The 24,299-nt window shown below is 37.5% G+C and overlaps 1 protein-coding gene across 4 annotated transcripts in view; it reads right to left on the bottom strand.

The window, feature by feature from the left end:
* Positions 1-24,299, bottom strand: part of PPP1R9A (protein phosphatase 1 regulatory subunit 9A) — a 143,910-nt gene that overhangs the window by 11,963 nt on the left and 107,648 nt on the right. For 2 of the 4 annotated variants that reach the window (XM_035319493.1, XM_035319494.1), the window contains exons 6-14: positions 22,909-23,064; positions 17,703-17,756; positions 15,119-15,348; positions 13,692-13,788; positions 13,408-13,579; positions 6,455-6,612; positions 5,582-5,882; positions 1,316-1,403; positions 1,143-1,220 (exon numbers count right to left, since the gene is read on the bottom strand). In XM_035319493.1, coding sequence (XP_035175384.1) covers positions 1,143-1,220; positions 1,316-1,403; positions 5,582-5,882; positions 6,455-6,612; positions 13,408-13,579; positions 13,692-13,788; positions 15,119-15,348; positions 17,703-17,756; positions 22,909-23,064 — 1,334 coding nt within the window. The remainder of the gene's footprint in view (positions 1-1,142; positions 1,221-1,315; positions 1,404-5,581; positions 5,883-6,454; positions 6,613-13,407; positions 13,580-13,691; positions 13,789-15,118; positions 15,349-17,702; positions 17,757-22,908; positions 23,065-24,299) is intronic. The other 2 variants (XM_035319495.1, XM_035319496.1) reach the window with 1 other exon arrangement.

Genomic DNA, 24,299 nt, shown 5'->3' with positions numbered 1-24,299 from the left:
AATTTGACTGCAACAGTTTTTCTGACACTAGCATAGAGGTGCTGACTGCTGTAAGTTCTCTGAAGATCCCGCCAGATCCGTGCAGAACACGGATGTGTGCTGCGTTAGAACATTGACCATTCAGTACAGCGTGCCTAAGGGGTAACTCCAAAGTCTAATGTTTCTTCTGCTTCTCTGATTTTATGGAGACTTGTCACTGGGTCTCCATGTGTTAGACTGTCAGCAGAACTCCACAAACTGTTACATACTGATTTTCAACTGCATACATTTTCTGAGTAGCATTTGAACTTTGCTTTCTTTAACTAGCTCTTCTACCATGTAGGTTTTCTTTTGCATTATTTCCTGTTCAGAGAGTTTTTGAGTTGCTATGTCCTTTGGACTTTCAGAATGCATTATGTTTGCTTAGCATTCCCAACATTTACCTGAATGCTTGCCTCTCATACCAGGTAACACCACCTTTGTCTGGGATTGTCAGAGGCATCAGTATATGAGGAGAGGCCCTCAGTAAAAATCCACACTAGCTTTTGCAGAAAAGATTTCTTCCTGCCATTGAATGTTAATTTATTCATTCATTCAGAGTCTGGATGCCGATGATGTGCTCTCATCAGATCTCACAATTCCTTGCCTGAGAATTGGTGACATAGCCAGTACAGTCAGCACAGTCAGCATTTTTCCTATCTACTTTCAACTTATGATGTTTACCTTCAGAAACAAACTCTTCTAAAAGCATTCCTGAACTGGGTGCAAGTGAAGCTGTAGTGAATATCTGCTGCTCACCCTCGCTCTGGGGGCTTTTTCCAAAAAACACGTGGAATTGCGTAAAGATTTCTGAATCAATAGTATTATTAACTTATTCTGATTGTGTATGTATCTTGTAGGCCAGCTCTAATAACATATTTCTGCAAATCCCATCAGTGGATGCAATGGCAGAAGTGATGCAAGCCTCCAAGTGTTTTTAGATTATTGGTTAGTCTTCTCTTATTTAAGAAATCTAGGTGTGTAAACTCAGAAGGTTGCCTCAAAGTTTAACACATATTATCTGAAGGCAGTGGGACTGTTAACACTCCCAACTGCCAGGATGATTAGGTTTTCCCAGAATTTCTGGCATACCATTTCTTGCATGCTCCATCTTTTACCCATACCTACTGCCACAGGTCACCCTAACAGCTTCTTTCTCTTTCCGCTTCTTGCCCTTGTTTGAACTCCTTCTCAAGGGAGCCCTACAACAATATTAGAAAACATTAGGAAATGTTTTTTGAAATTTTATTTTAATTCCTTTTATTAAAAAGTATATTTTAAGTAACAAAATGCTTACCCAAGATCTGCAAGTTTTCGCTTTAGTTTTTCTGCATGCCCTATAGTAGGGAGAGTTGATCTTGCTGCCTGGGCACATGTGGCACCATCTAGGATACATTCGTACATGGGAGAATGTACATTATTATCTTTAATTGCTACTGATAGCTATTCCACTTTCCATCCATCCAGAACAGTTTGTATATCTGTTCGTAATTAGACACATACACGATTTAAATATGTGCATTCTTCTCATTTTTAAGGAGATGGTGTGAAAAGGAATACAAACATTAATAGTTTCACAACTTGAAAATACACATGAAGAAATCTTATTTTAATCAAAGAAAAAAGAAAAGAAGTTAATTTGGTTGAGCTTTAGTGAATATGTAGTAAGAGAAACAACAAAAAGGATTTACATGTAAATGTCACAGTGAATCCATTTTTGAACTCAGCAGTTGCTGCTTATTCCCCCTTTTACAGAAATCATGTGGTATGCGCACTCTACTTCAAAAATGATTGCTGAAATCCTTTCTTGAACTTTGGAGCAGACAGTACTTCTTATGATGGACAAGCTAGGTGATAGTTGTCTGTTAACTACTCAGCTAAAATGAGTATTTAACTTGAAATCCAACCATTTCTATCAATAAAATAAATAAATAAAAGTATCTTAGTCAAGAAATTTGCCCTAAGACCTCTACCAATTTCTGATGTTTTCTACATAAACTGCTAAAACCTGAAGAGGAAACACACTGCAGTACCCATAAAGTAAAAACAATGACTCAACGTATGCAAAACACCCTGTGAAATCTACATGGCAGCTAAAACATGCAGCAGCTGAAAAAATCAGACACAGTTTCTGCGATTCTTAAACACGAGTGCCCCCAGATCTTCTAGAGGGAGCAAATGAAGGTCAGTTATTTGTGTCACTTGCAATTTGGTGACTTTACAATGCGACCTCATATTTACAATGGCTTTTAACTGAAAACACTGCTAGGTTTGTGGATTTCTCCTAAGGAGACTGACAGAAATTAAGCCCTCAGAATCAGCCCAAAATATCACAGGACAGTGTATGTTGCTTTATGGATAATATTTGGCTTAAGTTTTCATTCAAGTAAAAAATCCGATGTGCAAGTGACTCATAAATCATTATGGAAAAAGCAGGAAAACAAGCCTCTCGAGACATCCATGCTCTAAAGGCCATACTATTTCTACTAACAAATGTTACCTTATGTTAACAAAAGCATTCAAGAACAACTGACAAGTAACCTCATGTCAAAAAAGAAAACAAATAAAAGTTCCCCATGAGGAAAAAAAACACAACAAAACAACAGAGTAATACGAAGAATGACAAAAGGGCAATGTCTCTTGAGAAGAAACCCACCCCACAAGGGGGTGTGGAGAACCTTAGGCAAGGTGTACTTTGTACTACCTCTACATTGTGCACACTCCTCTCTTTTCTCCTCAAAGATCTGCTTATGGTTCCTCTTTCATCTTTAACGTATACTTTTCATTTAACCACTGTCAAAATTGCCACTTTCAAGACTAAAAGATTGCAATGCCTCTTTTCACACTCTGTATTCACAGCCAAGTGGGACTGGGGAGCTGCGGGGTGGTGGGCTTTTTGCGAAACATCTTAATGAAAGCAAATGAAACTATAAGATGCCCTGCTTTAGTGGTGGGCAAATAACAAAAACATTTAGTAACTGGAGGTTTTGCTTCTGTAGTAGAGGAAAAAAATCTGTAGAGCTCGGCAGGGACACGTAGCAGCTACCAGCTACAGCCAACTCCTGTCAGGCTTTTACATCACTCTGCTCCCACTCACACACAGCTTGGCCCAGCTGGAGCGCTTTGAATCATCAGGATTTGCTGGGAAAAGCATTCATGCTGGCTATGAGATACAGGGGAAGGTGAATGGACTAGGCCCCAGTAATGGCTTCAGCTGAGCTTTAAACCTACGGGAGGTTGCCCATGTGGAGATACATACGCTTGTGGCAGAGGCCACGAAGCAGGACTGCAGGGCCTGGGCAGGAGGGACATTTGACCACCCTATAAGGGTCATCTTCCCTGACTCCTTCAAGTTCTTCAGAGAGGGTGACAGAGAGCTGGTTCTTCAGCATAAATTACACAGAAGCCATTTAATCTATCACTTTTGGCCTCCGAGAGCTGGTGTAAGTGATCTGCAGATGATGGATGTGAACGGAGCCTGGCCCTAACTTCTTGTCTCAAGGTCACAACACAGCTGAAGTCAGCCTCACATCAGCAGAGGATTGCCCACAGCGGTCACCTCAGCTGCCTTGTCAAACAAGGTTGCACAAAGCAATCAGAAGTGAAGAAAAGAAATCAATCACACTTGTACATGAAAAAATCATGCTTAAAGACAAAGCAGCAAAATTTTCACCATTTTGCGACAAAACTCATCTTGTGACATTTCAGTTTGTCTACAACATTCAAGACTTCATAAGAAAAAAAAGTGTGAGCTTGCTAAAGCTCACTTTTGCTAATCAGAGATTAATCAGTGGACGTGCACGTGTACTCTTTCTATCTCTGAAAAAAAACAACACAAAAACAACAAAACCCAACTAGCTAAACAAACAGAACAAATAGAATGGCTCTTTTTATTTTCTGCAATGTAAGAGTTTGACAGCCCAATTAATAATCAATGATAATGGTAACACTACAACACTTGTTGCAAAACTGCTTTAGGATATTGTTTGTAGAACTTAAGTGATTTTTTTTTTTTTTTTTTTTTTTAATTTTAAATTAAATTTGTCTGCTTTATTTTTCATGTACTAATTAGAATCTGGGTACAATACTCATTAGGATCTGGATACACCCAAAAGCCCTGGTTGTTTATGTAATGATCACAGTGGGGAAGGCATGATATCCTTCCTTATTTAGACATGGGTTATTTTTCAAACCTAAATTGGGAAGGAAAAAGCAACATACCAGGTGGAATATAATACCCTATTCCTTACACTATAAAGCTAGTCTCCACCAATTTTTTATCAAGATATTCTTCATACATCAGACGCAAATGCAGGAGTTATGACTCCACTGGTAGAGTGGAGCTCTTAGCATGCTTATGCTGAAGAGTGAGGAAAGTCATGTTCTTATGTTCACACCCTTATTTTTCACTTGCAAAATTCAGGCTCGGAATTTAACCCTGATTCATGAAGAAGTATACAATTAGCAACTACACAATTAGACTAGCAATTTCAGATCCCATCTAAAAATGCCAGCATATATTAACCTATCCTAAATTAGACAAAACTTCATTAATCTGTCTTTAAAGAATTGGCATGAAAGCCCTGTATGCTGATGAAGAAAACATAGGTTGTAAATGAATGGCAAGTCTTTTCATTTACATGGACAAACAAAATCCTCATCAGGTTGCTCTTTTCAGTTAATTCCACTTAGTCAAGGACTATTCTGAACCTATCCAGGCCTATTCCTGCAGTTCTTACTCACAAACAATTTTATCACGTATTTTAGCTGTATGTTACAGCTAGAGAATGCAATGTGCATAGGCAAGAATACTAATGTGGTGTAAATTCCTAATTCTGACTTTGCAAGACATCTGAAACAGAGGGCTCAGCATTCTGTGCAATATTGTATTGTTAATGCATTGAATAAACAAGTATTTGAGAAATGTACCTCAACTGGGTATGACTGCATCATGTTTCATCCAGTTTACATTCAAAGAATCTGAATGAAATAAATAACAGTGTGGCCAACTTGTCTAACAAATCACTCCTTTTCTTTCTATAAATGCAGAGTTTCCAGCCACTGACCTCTTGTTTAATCTGGAGTCTGTTGCCTCTCTGCAATTAAAAGCTACAATCTGTTATTCTTGCTTTACACTCTTTCTGACCCTCCAAAAAAAGCATCTAGCAGTGCCAAAATCACATCATTCAAATAAGTACAATATGTTAATCATGTTTCTAACACTAAAATGTCCCGAGGCCCAATAATTTTATGTTTTGAAAAAAACAGAGAAGATTTTCTTAATGGCAACTTCCCAGTATCTTTTTCAGAGTTCTAAGAAAGAAAAAAAAAAAAAAAAAAAAGAAGAAGAAGAAAGATAGCTGTTTCTGAACTCATTTTAACTTTGTCCTTTTCTTATACTATCATACGAGGTCAACTGCAATTTTCTGACTTCCATGTAGACAAAAGAAGTTATGAGAAGATGGCCTTCTAGTTGCTGCGGTCGTACTACACAATAGAAGTTCATAAATTAGATGTAAGTGAGCAAACTGATGCACCAATTTATTGTAAAAAATAGTAATACCTTTATCTTGTAAAACATTCCTGCCAGATGGGTGATGCAAAGGAGATGCTTCAGAGCTGTGCCCAGATTTTGAAGGAGAGGAAAGTGGAGTGTGTCCCCGAGCATACAGGGAGAGGACACCTCCTTTGTGCTGCTGTCCTTCTTCTTGGTTTTCAGTTAGGTTGTCAAGTGAGATTGCTGCACTGCTAGCCACTGGGGAGAGGGAGGAAGCACCAGAATCTGATGCTGGTGAGGATGCTCTCATACATATGGGCAGTGGTGATTTTGAAATGTGCATGGGACTACTGTAACTGTTTGACGGCTGTTGGTATAAGAGATTATAAAGCAGGTTATACCATTTAGTAACCAATCAGAGCAAGGTTTACTTTGAACATGCACTTCTTTTATTCATTATTTATTCTTCTATTTGTAAGAAACACTTTAGCAATTCATGTCATTCATTACCTTTTAATACCACATAGTGTTGTTTATTGATATTTGCTTTCAGGCAAAAGTCAGAATCAGATAAAACAACGAGTAAATATATCGTGTTAACAAATTAACAAACAAAGAAATGTAGGATTTAAGTTCCTTTCACCTCCTGCATAAATTAAAAAACCCACTTTGCATTATAAAGTACACATAAATCAAGAAGACCGGGATTCCTGTTAAAAACAGAAAAACAAAACAAAACAAAAAAAAAAAACACAGGTGTGCTGACTCAAAGGAGACTGGAATCACACATCACTCAAGGGCATTCATAGTGAACTGGCCACAGAGGAATGCATACTGCCTGTGCTATAATGCAAGGACAAAGACAGGGCATGAAAAGACTTACAGGGGCAATCTAGCATTCCAAAGGAAGCCTGAGAAAGAGGGCAGAGTCCTTCTCACCTTTCGTTCAAGGCTGTCCTCTCCATCAGTTGAACTGATGCTGTCATAGAGCCTTGTTCTTGTCGGCCTCTGCCGCTTGTTCTTCACGGAAAGCTGAGCTCGAGTTTTCAGAGCTTTGGAGTCCAGTCTCTCTGTTTCTGGCACTGCTTCATTGAAATCTGTATGAGAACATGATTTAAAGCTGTTCGTAAAATATGTATCTTTTGGAATTAAACTAGTTTCTCGTAGGATATGACCTGCAATTGCTAACACATGCACTTTTTATGTTTTACTCACACATGTATTTTTGGAATTGTTAACCGATATGCAAAAACCTAAACCTGAATTATTAACAGATTCAGATCTAGTAGCTGCATCATAAAGAATCAACTGCAGATTTTAAAATTCAATAGATTATTCCCATTGTTACATGGGACCACACCAAAACAATGTAGTTGTTAAGCACAGCTGCTCTAGCCCAGAAAGCAGGTCCTCTGTACTCCCCCAGACCTACTTATGTGCGCTTGGTCTACAGAGTGCTCCCCAGTCACGGCTTTAAGCAAAGGAATCCTCATCTCTAGTGAGAGGACTCAACAGACGTTTTCCAGCATCTGGATGAATATATCACTTGAGACCTAGTGGGCCTAGTCATTTATTCCCAATCCTGCCTTTTCAAGCCACCCGAAGAGGACATACTGGACTGCCACTCTCTTCCACAGCTGCCTCACTAAGCGTCTCCCTTCACCAGTTCTACAGGCTGATTGTTGGATTACAAAAGAAATATCCAGAGCAGTCCTCAGGCTGCTCTGCATTTTATCATAACCAGAATGGCTGACAGATTTGGAGAACATGACTTGCTCTCTCCTGTACCAAGTGCCCCCCAAACAGCCTTGTCCAATATGTGCAAATTATAGATGAGCAATGCCTGTAGTCTGTAGCATGCTAAGAGTGATACAGCTAGTATCCAAATAATCACATAACCATTCAGAATTGGATTGATTTACAGGCAGCCTTTCTCAGGATTATGAAACAAGTGCTAAACTCATTCCTTTGGACAGTGAAACAGTTCGCTTGCTCTATCACAATATCCTTCACAGGAGGGGAAAGCAGAGAGAAATCTCATCCTCTTCTGGATGCTGAGGTAATCCATTGTGCAAAGTTATAATTTACAATGCAAATAAGGTGCCCAATTGTTTGCTCCAATCCTTCTGCATGCAAAATCACTTTTTATAGTACTGGCAATCTCATTTGTTATCTCCTCCCTTACTGCTCTGTCCTCAGAACCCTCACCTCCTCTTGCAGATCCTTCTTTGCTTTATTCAGAATACCTTCAAACTCCACAAACGTAAGCAAACTTAGCTAAACTTAAGTAAAACACTGCTGTCGGCACCATGCCTCATGGTCCCTAATACAAACCAATTAATACGAGCCACCTGACACAAACACAGCCTTGCCTCACTTGCTCTAAGATCACATGAGAAGCTACTCGGACAGGCTCCTTTCCTTAGTGGGAGTCTAGAGGCCACGATTATTATTGTGATTATCACCATGTACTGTAGTTGTCTGTTTCCAGCCTTCCAACAGCAACATATTTTGGCAAAATCATTAGCGAGGTAGTGTTACAGCTTTGCAGAAAGACCTCAAGAGAGCTGAAATAAATTTTCACTGCAGGCAGCTGCCAGAGATGTTCAATAAAGTTTATCATGACAGTCAAAATGAAATGAAATTAATCCATCCAGGAGACCCACGAAAGGCACCCTGAATTACAGTTATTCAAGACAGGAATGGGAAGGCCATGTGCTGTATGTGTACATGACAGAAGGGACTCAGTTTCTACCTGATCAACTAAACAAACAACTATACTGTGTTGAGCAGGACATGGACTGTTAGGTCTGTTATTATACTGATCTAATAGTTCAAAACCCTGTGGGAGATTTACAACAAGCAGTAATTATCCCAACAAAAATTAACAAGACAGTCATCAGAAGACCTGTGTGAAAGCTGGGAGATGTACTCTACAATCCCATTTCTTAACCCTACAGAGTTGCTGTACTTTCTGAACAGCTGGGGTTTGTGCAGGAGATGTTGTACTCTACCACATGTACTTTAAAAGATTAAAATGCAAAGGAAATCCAAAGCTGCATTATTTTTATATATTAACATAAAAGAGTTGGGCACTGTCACGCTCACACTTATTCCCTGTTGTCTTCATACATCTAACTTTATGCTGGAAAACACAAGAAATGCTGTTTCATCAGTTTTGAAGACCAAGTAGTATTACATATTTCCCCTTTCATCTGCTGCTCAAACAGCATTATGTGATGCATGGAAATTGGAGAAATATTTCATATAAAAAAATGGAACTAAGAAGCCAACTCATCTGCCTAGTTTCAAAGTCGCCCCATTCAAGAATGCCTTGTGAGGGAAGTATACTAAACACTTCATCTATGACTTGCCTCTACGAATCGAGCTGACATAACTGCTGTTTGCTTAGCTATCAATCATCTATTCAAATGAAATATGAGAATTTCAGCAAATTTAACATTTTATAAGGCTGCAATAAGGTGAAACACATTTTTTTCACATTTTTTTCACATTTTATGCCAGACAAGAAATAGATTATTTATGGTTTCAACCTTCTTTTTTGTTTGGCAATCCTCAAAGTACAAATCAAATCAGAATCCATTACACTAATTTACTTGTCTAAGTACTTCATTCCTAACACACTAATTAATTAGCAGATGATCCTCCTGACATCTTTGCTTTAAACAAAGACATTTAGCTTTAAACAGAGACATCTTAGCCTTGCTGAATCCATCAACTTTAGTAAAGCAGAAAATTTCCCAGTGCCTTCCATGGCATTGTGACCCTCATTCTCAGAGAATATGATTCAGCCACGGGTGGAAAGAGCTTGGTGACTTACCACCACCACCAAAATGGAGGGTACTTGTTTTCCATCTGTATCCACAGCCCCTAGCTCTCAGTGACATCCTTCCACCCCCTCAGAGGATTTGGACCTCAGCTCCTCTGCAAGCTGATTGAAAGAGTGAACCAGAAGTAATTGTCCAATTTTAGTCCGACACTCCAACTTCTTCCCATCTTAAGTCAGTTTTCTGTTGTTCTGGTGAACTGAATGAGTGCACCAAGTGTCATAGTGCTAAGGCAGGACAGTGGATGAGGCAGAACCATGTGGTCAGACAAAGTGATGGTGTGGGGTCTCCTGTTTCAACACTGATGAGCTGTCAGTTTAGCTCAAACTGTCTCTTGAAATCAGAGCCACAGAGTGACTTAGTAAAGTCCATTACATAGCTGGAGAGTAAGACTCATTCAAAACTCATTCTTTCAGGTGCACACACTCCCATCCATTCATTCTGTTCATTGCTCAAATTATGCAAACCATCAACGTGGTACTGCACTTATTTAACTAAGTGGTCATGCTGGCCTTGGTTAAGTGAAGGGGGTTAAGCACCCCCTGGGCCTGGAGGTTGCTGCTCCCTCCATCCCAGAGCTGGGCTGCTAGCTCTCAGGGCCAGCTCTCAACTTAACCTTGGTTCAGCCTGCTGCAAAGAAATTGCTCAAAAGCATCAGGAAGGGCATTTTCCTAGGAATCTTCTAGCACACTAGGGAGCACGGTAAGTATCTCACAGGAATGTTTTAACAGGTTCGACATTGTTCATAGAGACACTCTAATTGGACTTTGTTTCAACAGGCCTTGAACCACTTCACCGCAAAGGCTTCCCTCTGCATTATTTCAGGACCACTGTGGAGTGGAAAGCAGGCCTCCTGTCCTCCCACTGTGTTTCCATTATACATGCTGATAGATTTCAAAACAATCTTCCGAGAACTGATGCATCCCTGAGCATCCCAGGACATCAGAGTGGCTCGAAGGGGCATTTGCACAGAGATTAGCAAAGACTGTCCAAGCTGGTGTCAACACCGAACTGTCCAGGTTTCAAATCCTTGGCTCCTTCCAGATGATCTGTGAATAGCTTGATTCTCTGCCGTGGACACAGGTCCTGACCACTAGAACTGAAGACTTCATCAGCTTTTCTGTACTCTCAGAATAAATCAAATATTTGTAAAAGAAACGCAACCTGCAGGCTTCTGGTATTCCAATGCAAAACAAAGGACTCTGGGCTGTAACAGTTTTGATTTCTCTCTGTGGCTTCCCCTGATGTTACTGGAAGCCCCTCACTCTCGGGTTATGTTACAGCCCGAGGAGCCAGGCAGTCTGACGCGATGTCCCCACCGCCAGACCACCTATGGGCAGGGACGGCCATGCTCCTGCAGGCATGGCAGGCCAGAGCATCTGTTGGCTAGACCCAAATGTATTACAACACAAGAATATAATAGACACCTCAGTTCACCCTGAAGCAAAAAATGATACTTGCTCGTATCATTTTAATTATCGGGATACCAGAAATACGTGCTTTTACATGAGCTGATTTTTAGGGAATGCCTAGCTGCAAACTTCAGAGTAAAAATAACAGGATGTGGCTGAGTACATACGGTCTCATCCTACAAACCTAAAGCTGAGGCTGAACAAGAAGTGTGCATTATATTCTCTGGATAAAAAATAGAAAAGAGACGGCAGTGCAATGTCACAAAGGAGCAAAACACACTGTGCACTCAGGGAATCCTGATCAACCTCCAGAGACATCATGGGCTTCATCTCTTGCCCTCGATAGCTCCTCTGCAAGAATGCATGGGGTGATTAGTTATTACACATATTGCCAGACAATGGTAAGTCCTTTTCTTAAAAGGCTTACACAGGAACAATACGAAGATATAGGCTCTGTCTGTAAATAGTAAGTATCACTGCATTACAGACCGATACAGACTTCAGACACTGATACAGAATTTACCGGCAAAAGTATAAGGAAGTCAGAGTGCCACAGCATGTTTAGAGATCTCTTTATTCTAAAGAAGTCCTTTTTCTATTACTAAAAACATGAATTCAGCCTGGAATCTAAGATCTAACTATGGCTTTTCTACTTTCAAAATATCATTGATGACTATCTGTTTTTTTCTATCAAAGAATTTGTTTTTGTATTCAGGTGGTTAAATTTGGTCAGTTTTAAATTCACAGATTGCCCGTTCTAACTCTCAGAAGCACTAACACTGGTCAGTATTTTCCCAGTGAAAAATGGCAGCTCTTAGAAATCAAACATTTTCATGCAAATATATCAGTTGAAAAATATGATTAAGAAGTACTGACATAGAGTTTTAATACTTTATAAAGATGCTTTTTGATTTTTTTTACACGTAGAAATTCCCTTCAAATTGTATACAACAAATAAAAAGTCTTATCAAAATTTAATTTTGCCATCTTAGTGAAACAGAACATTCCACTGAACCACACAAGGTACATATTGAAGAGGATGTCTGAGAATGCATTTCAGCTCCTGAGCCGTGGATGTGTGCTGACACTGCTAAAAATGTAAACATGATTTCTGGGAGGCAGGTAAACAAAACACACTTTCCTTCCCTGATGTGATCTACTTGTAATGCTTACTGTGTCTCTATACAGAAATACAGACTTGTCACCCTGAGTGCTTTCCTGAACTTCAGAGACTTCAGGACAATAAACACTTGCTAGAAAGAAAGAGCTATGTGGAGATATGTGGAAACCAATTCTACAAGGTCTGTGTATCACACAAATACTATTTCAGACGGACAAGTCCTTTTTTATGTGCATATGTTAAAATATAATTCATATTGCTTTGTCTGCAGAGCAATACTCAATTTGTTACTCCACACATGAACTAACTGCTAGAACAGAAATTTTAATAAAACACCCCCGTGATTGCTAGAAATCAATTTAATTGGTAGTGCAATGTATTTTTCTTCACCAGAAAAATAAATTATATTATAGATTGTTGAAAATGAAAATATTTCTAGGAATGAACTCTGGTGGTCCCTTGTCACAATCCCAGCACGTGATTTCACAGATGGTCACTAACTACACAGTAAGTATTGCTCCTGCACCAAACGATTTCATTCCAATGCTGTGAATCTAACATTGGCTTCAATTCTGCATATACCTCAACAGTAAGGAAACACTTGCAGTTACAGAACTTAAAACTCTAACTAAAGCTTTGTAAGCTATGTGTGTATTTTCACTGGCATAGTCTGGAAAAAATAACAACTATCTTTTCTGTGCAAAACAAGTAAAAGTTACAGTTACCCTGCCAATAGAATCATAAAATCATAGCACCTATCCACATCTTACCATTACCATAAATTGTTTTGGCTCTTCGATAATGTAGAACAAAGTCTAACAATTCTTATGCTGTTAATCAGGCTGTGCTATAGACTACTATTATTTTAATGAACGAACCAGTAAAGAATTTGCATTTTGTTCCGAAAGGGCTCCATCCTGAGAAATGGTGAGCTCTACCTACACAGCTGCTTTTGATGTTAGTACCAAGGTGGGATCAGAACCTTGCAGAGATCCATTCAAAATGCTAATTTTTTAATATTTTTAATTCTGGTAACTTCGCTCTTGTTTGATCTTTGGTGATTGGGTAATTAAGGATGAGTTTAGGAATGCAAGAAAGAACAATTTTTTCCTATTTTATTAACACAAAAGAAAGCGTGGAATCAAACCTACATGTTGATGGCATCTCACTGAAAATTCATTTAAGTTTTATGAAATCAACAATGGTCTTTATTAGCACATGCTAATCACTTCAATTTCTTAATGAATATTCATTGTATAGTATTGTCATTATTTGGTGAACTCTGGAAAAACAACAGTATTCCTGTGTTAGTGTTTCCTTTAAATCCTAAATGATAGCCATACTATTTTTATGTACACATTACTACATAAATATTTATTATTATAAATATTCATAGATATTATAACAAATATAAATTATAATCATTATTATAAATATTATAAAATATTATTACATAAATAGCCATACTATTTATGTACACATTACAAGAGTTATGGGTTGGTTTAAACAAACCTTGACTTAAGCCATCCAGACAGGACACTTGCTTAGTATCTAGATTTTCCACTGGATCTCCTCTAGAAACTTCTCCAAAAGATGTCTGCCTTTCAAATATGTTATTGTTATTGTTAACCTGGCTCCCGTTTTGCTTCAGTAGCCTGAAAACTTCTGCTTCCAAGTCTCGTATCTGAAAGAAATAGAACACATTTTTACCTATAGCACATACACATTTTTTTTTTTTTCTGTATTATCAAACAGAGTTGTCTCATTCACCAAACCAATGAGTAAATAATACTCACACGAGCTTGTAAGCCTTGAACCTCTGTAAGATGTGCTTTCTCCAAATCTTCTATTTTCTTTCGTTCAGCTTCCTGGCGTTTGATGAAGTCAAGTTCTCTTAGGGAAAAAAAAGAAAAAGTTGTGTTTGCTGTCATCAAAAAGCAATCAGATTCAAACAGAAAGTAAGGTGTTCTGGTGTACTGTATGTTAGACTACGCATCAGAAAATTCTGTCCTTAACAAATATTTTGCTATTAACCTAAAAAATAAGTATGAAACTGCAATTAGGACAAAATGTAATCAATTATTTATCATTCTATACCAATATGCTATGTGAAAATACAAAAATTTAAAAAGTAAAAGTCTCCATTCTGCTGTGGGAAATGGGATAGAATCTCTGTTTTATGAGAGTATGCCTGTACTTTTTCAGAAAAAGGACAGCCACAGGTTTTCAGGTACAAATTTAATTTTCTGTAAGTTTTAAGGAAATCTGTTAGGTGTTTTTATGAGTCTAAAATAGTTAAAAACAATGGACTACATCTTTTACTAATATAAGGTGGAATAGCAACAGAAAAGCTATACAAGCTCCATCTATCTATTTTTCCTACTTCCTTTTACTTTGAAAATCTAAGGTACTTACGATAAAAAGCACACAAGATACGAGTTAGTTCTGTAACAGTCATGAAACTCCAATATGGGCAATGACATTTTGAATATCTTTTTTTTTTTTTTTTTTTTTTTTTTAATGACAGGATATTTACTTCTACACTTCCAGTTTTCACTTGGCATTGCTGTACATTTTTGAGTTTTCTTTTTAAATGACCACATTTCAGCATTAATTAAAAAATGCTGCACAAAAGAACGTTTGGGGAATGGAAACCATTATAGAAATGTAAGATGTTATTATTCTTGCTAGCCATCAGGGAAAGGGACCATATGAAACAGAAGGGGGCAGGTAACCATCATTTAGCTCAACAGCTCAAATAATCCTGGCATCTACAAGAGGAAGAAAAATAAGATGGAAAATGTAACAAAACAAATTGCTTTTGCATGTTACATTAATACAAAGCAGGAGTGAATCTAGCTGGTATGTCACTATAAATTGCAGCAAACATTCTAATCAAATGCTCTATTATGATTACTCTTGGTTATTTGCAACCACATTTAGTTATCTACTAATCCTGAAACATTCCAATGTGGAATAAAACAGAATAAATCTTTATTTAGTTATAGTTATATTTTTTCAGCAATACTAAACTAATACTTGAATAATACTAACATTTTTTTTTTTCAACGAAGAACTGTGGTTTTCATGACAAAAAAAGTGAAAAATGTTGTTTACCTTACAGGAATTTAATAGTGGGTTGGTTTCATATATCAAAATATATAATGTACATGTTTCCTATCTGGCCACTAATTCATTTGCTGAGCCTGGCGTAGCTGCTTACTTTTGCTGAAAATCCTTGATTAATTTCTTTGCCTTGTTATATTTCTTCTCCAGAGCCTGATACTGGCTTTGTGTCTCCTTGAGGTGCTCATTCACTGTATGACACAGGGTCTGTGCCTCAATCCAGTAACTCTCTAATTTCATCATCCTTTCCTTATTCTCCTCGATGTTCTGCTGCAGTTGGGTCTTCTCCAGCTCCCACCTCACCTTCTCATTCTCGGCTGCCTGCAGCTGAACAAAACAGTACAGATGCCAGTCAGTAAAAGGGTGCCAAGTGCAGCCTAACAGATTAGGATGAGTTCAAACAACAGGAATAATGAAAATCACTGATTAACTATAAAAGTAATATGCCCGCAGAGAAAAGAGCATTTCAAGACCAATACATACACTGATAAATACGTTACTCTTCCTCATAAAATGAAGTAGAACCTTTGCTCTGTGTTACAGTGCAGCCTCATTGATTATCTGAGATATACTAACACATTTTAAAATGTCAATAGTGGAGTATTTATGTAAACTGAAGGGTTAATCAGCCAGCATTGCTAATGAATTTTGCTCTATGTATCTTGCTCAGGTGTCAGAAAGCTTTCATACTTGTTCATAAGATGAGAAACATCGTATCTGAAGAGGAATTCCAGATTCTGTATTTAAGAACAATTTGGAAAACAATAGAAAAAAAGCCAATTGTGTCTAATCTAACTATCTGCTTTTTCCCCCAAATTAGAAATTCTATTGAAATCTTACAATGCCTTTTTTCATATCATAACCTTGCTTAGTCTAGAAAGCCAAACAAAAGAGGCTGGAAGTAGAATAGAAAATCTAACATCAGGTCATAACCTAGGATTATTTTCAGTTTAAGCAGGTGTTGAGTTTTGCATCTAACGCTGAAACTACACAAGTATTATTATGAGGACAAAGAGAACCTGTTATATTACTCTTGTTTTCTTTAAACTTGCTTACCACGTTGTAAGGACCTAATATTAAAAGAAAACATATCCTTGTTGTTGTAGATTCCTGCCCTTAAAGGTGCTAATTCTGCCAGACATATCAGCATTGTTTAACTTTCTGATCAGTGCAGTTCCACTGCTGTGTCCACTATTTGGCAACAGTGAAGTCAAGTGTCTTTTTCCAAGTGACCTCAAAGAAGCCTGAATTTTACTGCTGAATTTATAATAATCCTTAGTGCCCGTGTAATGCTTTTTTGTTATCTTTTTTTTGTTATAGTTAGGTTTCTTAATTTCCAGAAGATAGCTGCAAGTTTCAGAGTTTTGCACCAATAAGGTTAGGGTTCAGGGTAGGGTATTTTTGCTCCCAGAATTTATGGAAGGAAACCCTGTCTTACATATCCCTGTTATCAAAACTGCTTCATTTGCTCTAGGCAGTTCTGCTAGCACCACGAACGATGCACACAAAACTAGAACAGGTTGTTTGCACTTTAGTGGTAAGACACACATAAACTAGCCACATTTTCTTTGGCTCTATTCAAAACACCATGTAAAGAAAGAAGTCCAACACAAAAAGATGTATTAACCCTAATCTTGCAAATGGATTTGCACAGATGAATGCTTACACCCACGCCATGAAGTCAGTGGGGCTTGGCACAATCCCAAGGGACTGACCAAGCAACTCCAATTGCTAGATTGGAATGGGAAAGTAGATGGGAGAAAAAAATTTTGACTTTTTGAACTGAAATAGTACAACAGAAATTGTTATTACAGAAAATAGTTGCATTCAGAATTTGATTTTAACAATACTTAATGCAAATTTGATAAACGCTATGCAAAATGCATGGTGAGTGCAAATGGTTGCTAGAAAGAAATAATCATCTAAAACATTTTTCTGAAGTACAATTTTCTCTTTGTCTTCCTTTTATTTCCTCTATAATGTACTCAAACTGAAAAAGAAGGATGTTATTATAAAACCTAATTTTACTCAACAACAGAATTATCAGTTGACTTCCCATAAAGCTTATCCTAATACAAAAATACAATTTCTTTTTATTGCTATTGCAAATTCAATCTAATAACTAGCAACCAATTGAGAGATGTTTTCTGTTAAGCTGGTAAGAACATCTAGAACATCTATTAAAGAGAACTGCAACAGTAAGAAACAGCTTTTTCTTCTGTATATAAAAATAATTTAAATTTAAAACATTTAAATATTTTTTTAAATGCCAAAAAAAAGGAAACTAACATAAACAGGATATTTTAACATCACCAGTAAATAAAAAATCTACTAATTTAGGTTTAAATATTCAATCCAAATAAATTTAAAAACCTGAGAAAATGCACTAGAATTGTAAAGCTAGAAATCTGCTACTTAGTCATTATGATATTCCTTAAAATGTATGTTTAATTGAAGCTACACAAGTTGGCAGTTTCTCTTAATAGCAGCACTTAAGATTTTACTTGAAACTTTGAATAGAGAATATACAGCAAGACAAGATTTAGCTGAGCCACTGTGTTTCTTAATCTGCCTTTAATAAGGACGTTGATTTCTCCACCCACATAAAGATACATGTCTTCAGATCTGATTTTGCATGAGGAAAAAAAATCAGCGTGTATTAACTGCATATTGATTCTTACCTTCGTCTTCAGCTTCTGAATTTCAGCTTCTGTAACTGCATGTTTGATTTGCAACTAAAATTGAAATATAAAATAAACAAGTGAAGTCACAGAGTACTCCAGTATTTTTAAAGCCTGTGCTGCAAGTTGAATACCTTATTACATAGCAGAAGGCCTTGAAGAGTGCTGCAGTGCAGTAGATTGTAAATTAAAATGTCTAGCTTGCAAAATGACTCAGACTGTGCAATCTAATTAAAGATAGGATGCCATCTAACCACTCATAATTTCAAATCAGAACATCCAATCTGTTTAGCAAAACCAAATGTCTTCTGCTTAAAAAAAAAAAAAAAAAAAAAAAAAAAAAAAAGATGTTATCCTGCTGGGCTTTGCTCTCCTCTGATGTGAATGTGAAATATGTCCCAGTGCTGTCTGAAAGTCCCTCGATACTGATTAAAGCAGGCATATTACAAAAGAACAAATACAGGAATAAGTGATTTAACAACTAAGGGAGTCGGAAAACCTTGAGGGGATGACTCCACATGTTTGCTCCACGCAAGAAAAAAGGTAAATTGATGCTATCCTTCCCCACCATTAACTTGAATTACTCCGCTCAAGCTAGCTAATTTCAAGTGAGAGCAGTTACACTGGGAAACAGTAAAAAAACAGGAAACAGCATACAGGCACACAAAATGACTGCAAGTAGATTAACAGCCCCGGCATTGTGCTAAAGGTTGTATTTACATTGCCAAGCACCGTGCCACAATAACAGGGGATCTGTGCAGGGAAATGGTGGGCGCTGAGGACCTGGCACCCAGCTGCACGCTTTCCAGGGGATTTCTTTTGGATTAACCTACATCAGTCTGCTCCCCCCGAAATATCTTTGAGTTTAGTTTCCCCCCAGAGGATTAATATTTGCCTGTTCCAGGAATACTCTGAAGCAGAAACTGAAGCACAGCTTCCAAAGGGTAACCACACTCCCAACGGGAATGATCGTATGTACGCATGTGTCTGACAGCGGCCTGCACCCCAGTCCCTGCTGCTTTACTGCTTAAGGCACACGATGCTGACAAACCGTGGGCAGGCCCCAAGCCCCTACATCCAAAGTGCTGCTTAATCTGAACCAGTGGCTCGTGTGTTGTCGGGTGAGGAGCAAGGGCACGGGCAAAACCTGAATTTAGCTTGAGCTAACACTGCAGGGAAGACGAAACCGTAGTTCATTATTTATGAATACCAGGAATAGTTACGGAAAAGCATGTTTTACATGGTGGTTACTACTCTTACAAGACTAAAGGAAGCCTTTGGGAACAGCTTATGTAGAGCTAGTGGTGCGCATGAGGGACTTGCACTGAATCACAAATTATCACCTCTTATGAAGCAACGGTTACATTCTCAAAGGCCAGGCTATTATTAAAAAAATAAATAAAAGAAGGTACAAACAGTTCAAAAGAGAAGTTCTTTTGGAGAAGAGGAATAATTTTAGAAATAGCAGGAATTATCGCAGAGCTGATTGGTACAAGCATCCTTGAGAAAGGCCTAGCTGCTTTTGAAGTTCCATTTCAGGGCACCTCTTGAACCCACTTCTTGTGGCAGCGCGGGACAAGCATACTGTCAGACAGTTTGGTTTGCAAATCAGCCTCAACAGATCTAGTGGATAAACATAGTCCCTGATGCTGGAGCATTACTGAATTTGTTATGGGAGGAATAAAGGAGGCACTCATGCAACTGGTCCCACCTGAGGAATGGTTCAGGAATTTTCTCCTTCCACCAGTCATTCCTTGGTTACTTTCTCCAAAGGAGAATGTGAGCGCTTCTAGTCCCTATGGTTGTCAGCTGTTACTTAAATTGATGTCCTGACTTTGCACTAAAAAGTATTATGAATGCTCTGGTGCAAGATGTTACATGCAGTTTTTGAGCTCGCTCAATCTGTAACTTGCAGAGACATTGATAACTCATTTTTCTAATTTTTCAATTTCTGTTGGTAGTGAAAGACAATGACAAAAAATTACGAAAGAACAATCTCAAAATGTTATGGTGTTTATATAATGTCCAGACCTTTGTTTAGTTCAGGTCATTGAACCTCGCATCCAAAACCTCATTGTTTTGGAGTGAGGTAAAATCAGGGGAAGGATGGATGAGATAGACTTTGCCCTTTGCAGAGTTAATAATGAAATCAAAAGGCTGACTCAAAGCCTTAGGCTACCTGCTCACAATCCATTCCCATCTCTAAAAATCCCACAAACCAGTAAGCAGCATTTATACAGCTTATTATGACATACAAATAAACTCCAAATTGTTGCATAAATGGCAATCTGCTCAGGTACAGATGGTTTTAGCAGTTATTTTTACACTCCCTGTTATCAAGTTAAAAAAAATGAATACTGAGCACCCTGTTGGATCATTGAATCTGTACATGGTACAGCAGATCCCACTGAGGCAGAAGAAAAAAGACACTTTCCTGTCAAACAGACAAATGTATAAGGTGGACAACTAATTATGACTGCAGAACATATGAGAAATGCTAACACCTTTATGGGTTAGACTGAACAATGGGCAAGGTGAATGATTTGACAAGTAAATTTGGACTCCACAGGTAAAAATATTGATGTTTTCTAACAGGAGAACAAATATACTTTATTCTGTGTCCTATATAAAGCCAGACAAATTCTTGACAGATATTATTTTGCATTTTTGTTTCCTAAGTCAATATATATCTGTGAAGGCTTCATTTTAACAAAAGATATTTTGAATAATTTTGGGCAAATTAAATTTCAAAGATGTCTTAAAAGCTGATTTTCTTCAAAACAATACAACTTTTAAAATATATTGAAAGAAAATAGATTAAATTCATCCATGACTGCGAAAGGTAGAATGTGATGAAAAGCTAGTATATGTTAAATACCTGGAGTACAATGGGAAAGAAAGCACCCAACAGAAACAAATAATATACATAAATTATTTTGCATAATCATTGCATATAATAATGCTATATATATATAATAAATAATTTGCATATAAAAATCTCTTTTCTATAGATTTAATTAAGATATGTGAAATATAACATCTAATTTTTACATAAGATGTCCCTTCTCCCTACAGATCTTATCTTTCTTCAACCATCACAGCTAAAATAAAGCTTCTAGCTCTTTCTATAAAAGAAGTTAAGGAAAATCAGTCTCATTTTTTCTGTTTTACAGCCAGGAAAACAAGACACGTCAAAGTAGGGTGATTCACCCAGGAATGCCCACCTCTATTCTGACTTCCATTCCAAAAGCTAAGCATTTTCAAAGTATTTGAGCATATTTTTCTTTGCAAATACTGAATTCAACTAATTAGGTCAAACTATTATGTTTAAAGATTATGTCCAACCTACTTGTTTAATACTTTCATTAATCTCCACAGTAAGAACAAGAAAGAACAGTTATTCTTTAAATACAATTCCAGAAAACACTGTGTGGGCTTGTGCAGTGTGATCGTGAACAAGTCCTCTAGTGTTGAAGAAATTCAGGGCAAATACCAAGAAAAATACATGCACTCACTCTGCAAGAGCCAACAAAACGCAGCTGTGTACTGTTAAATACAATCAGCAAAACAAAAGTGGCATGCTCCTAACAGCGATAACTGTGTGGGTTAGTGAAAAAGAGTCCACTCTTATGCAGGAACATTTAATGTCTTCTTCTCAGGCTCTTATCTGCACTTAATCTGGAGGATTCCAGAGTCCCTTAGTCTGAATTTCATTCCCTACATCTGCATTTTAAGGCCATTAAGCCAGACAGGTTTACACATAGCTGCATATCAGTTTGGACATGCTCAAATGCCTCAATAGCCCATGTTGATGGAGATGTTTTCAAGCATAGTTGTACAGGTAAATTATTCAATGGCCAGTGTCTTGTCCATCACGGCACCTCTGCTTTCCATAGCCTTGTTGCACTGGCACAGTCAGAATGGCAGCATCTTACCACCACATTGAGAAAATCATTATGCAGGATGCAAAGTATTAGAAAATGAAGTCAACTGTTCTGCTAATTTGCATAACAGCCTGGACTTTGAAGTACGGAGTGAGAAAATTATCAGATAACTAAACTAAAAAACTTTCAGGAAACGATGATGAAAAACAGTAAGTGTCCAGGAGGTAAGGAGAACACCAGAAAAAGGCAAATCCAGTTGCTCAATGACTGATTACTTTTTACATATTACTCTCACTGGAGACTAGTAAGAATATACATTACACTTCTATAAAACACTGGTTTTGAGCGGAAGGAAAGGAAGAAGAGAGGACAGGGGAAGAAGAACAAAAAATGAGCCTCTCTCTTTTCAAACTTGTCTGGGCCCAGCTAGCTTCTGCTGCCCAAATCTCCTATGACATTCTGGCTCCTTACAGCCCTTCCATCTTCACTGCATTTAGAAAGAAAAATGATCTTTATTGTCATTTATTGTCTTTATTACTCTGGGTTTGGATAAATCCACCTGTTCCATGTCCTTATTTGCATCAGAATTCAGGAAAGTTCAGCAATAAACCACATCAAAAGCACAAACTAAAATACGGAAGAAATGTTTCTCAGAACTTTGGTATGCTACACGAGCTTGATGGCTGTGATAAACATCACTGATAAAAGCTTCCGTTAGTGCCAGTGGATGCTACACAAACGCTACAACCACAGAGGTTTGGTAAAATGCCAACTTGAAACAGGTCTGCTTCCCCTGTATAGCATCTTTTTAAACACGTAACTAAACATATAATACTGTGTACATTGATGAGTACTGCATAATGGTACAGGAACTATGAATAGTGCTGCATTTTCACTGAAATTTAATATTCATTATTTGATTTTTGTGATCACTTTTGATTGGAATCTTACCAAAAAAAAAAAAAAGGAAAAAGAAAAAAAAAAAAGCAACCTGCTGGTAATTAATTAACTTACACTTTGTCTTCCTGGTCAAAAATGCAAACTGAGTGCTGAGGTAGAATAACTTTTTGTTCTGAAAATTAAATTATAAATTATCCTCCATCAACACAACAGTCCTTGAAAAGTGATGTTAAAAAAAAATCAGAAAAACAGTTCTACTTCTTTTAAGCAGAACTTTTTCAGCCCTTCAAAAGTACCAACTACACAAACAGCTAGAAATCAATTCTAGTATTCAAGAGAAGTAACAAGCACTGAGCAATGGGATTGCTAGAAATCTAATTCCAGTAAGACATTTCAGAAATATCTTCTGATCTATAACTTACCTCTTTGAACTTGTGAGCTAGCTTGCTTGTGTCCACATCACTGGGGGAGAACATGTCATCGTTTTCAGGAAGATCAAACACTTCAATAGCCATGTCACCTCCTGGAAGGACAGGTCCCATGTCTTCATCTTCTTCATCTGTAGCATATTCCCCTGTCTTAATTTTATAGCATTTAAGAAATTCCAGTTATCATCTTATTAGGCAGACTATTTAAAGACTAATAAAGCTATTGGGCAAATACAGCATACTGCATACAAAAAAAGATTATATTTTCACTTAGCTATAATGCAAGCAGTTATAGTTTATATCAGATAAAATATAGCTGCACAGCAGTATTTCAGAACATTAAGAGAGAGGAGAAAAGAGTATCATAAGCACTACAGATTTCTAGGGGCCAGAGTTACTGGCTATACAGTTTTCATCCTTTTACAGATTAAGCTTTCTTTTCCATAGGAAGACCTCTCCCAGTTCATTTCAAACTTAACAAGGAATCTTTTCCAAACAGAAATGGAAGCCAAATAGGATGGACATGATTTTGACTGGCCTTTTTTAAGCCATCTGGAGGTAGAAATTCTCCAGTGATATTCCATATTGAATTTGAAAATCCATTGCTTTGTTCTTTATAAACAAATTCATGATATGCAAGTGACACCCACACAAAAAGACAACAGCAGAAAAAAGAAACCAAGTGTCAGAGACAAGTTTAGAGACAAGTTAAAATTTACAGAATTTTCACTCTGAGCAAGGAGCTGCTTTAGGTAGTTTTAAACAGGAAATGTGGGTGTCTCTTGGGCTAGTAAACCACGAGATGTGAACAACGTGCTGACAAAACAAAACTCTAAAAAAATGATAACCCACAATCAGTATCTCCAGATTAGAAAAAAAACAAAAACAAAAAACAAAACAAACAAACATAAAAAAAAATTGCAGAGAAAAGCTTGCATTAAAACCCAAGTTGCCTAGGCAATCTTTCACACATACACCTGTACTCATCTCTTCCTGCACCTAATGTGGCTGGATACCTCTCTGCTGCAGTGGGGCTCCCTCTGTAAGCTGCAGTACATTGCATACAAATCACAAATACTCTGCTGGCTATGCAAGTGTGTACAAACATATTATAAAGCAAACGCTTCCTTCAGGGCTACATCTGGCTTTATAAAGCATGGGAATAAATAAGCAGGAAAAGGAAGGGTGGGAGAAAGGATGCAGTCCTTCACAGGTTAATATAGTAATGGTTGTAACACTGAAGTTTTGACAGAATTACACAAGTGTTTCTTCATGCCCTTTCAGCTTCTGATGTGAAGGTAAATAATATTAGTATCAGAACTGTATTCCCAGTAGTGCTCAAATTATCTGTTAGTGCCATTTTTGTCAAAACAACTCTTCAAGAG

This window comes from Oxyura jamaicensis, chromosome 2 (assembly GCF_011077185.1).
Source record: "Oxyura jamaicensis isolate SHBP4307 breed ruddy duck chromosome 2, BPBGC_Ojam_1.0, whole genome shotgun sequence".
Taxonomy (NCBI): Eukaryota; Metazoa; Chordata; class Aves; order Anseriformes; family Anatidae; genus Oxyura; species Oxyura jamaicensis.
Note: the sequence above shows the minus strand (reverse complement) of the source record. Positions and strands in the feature narration are given on the sequence as shown.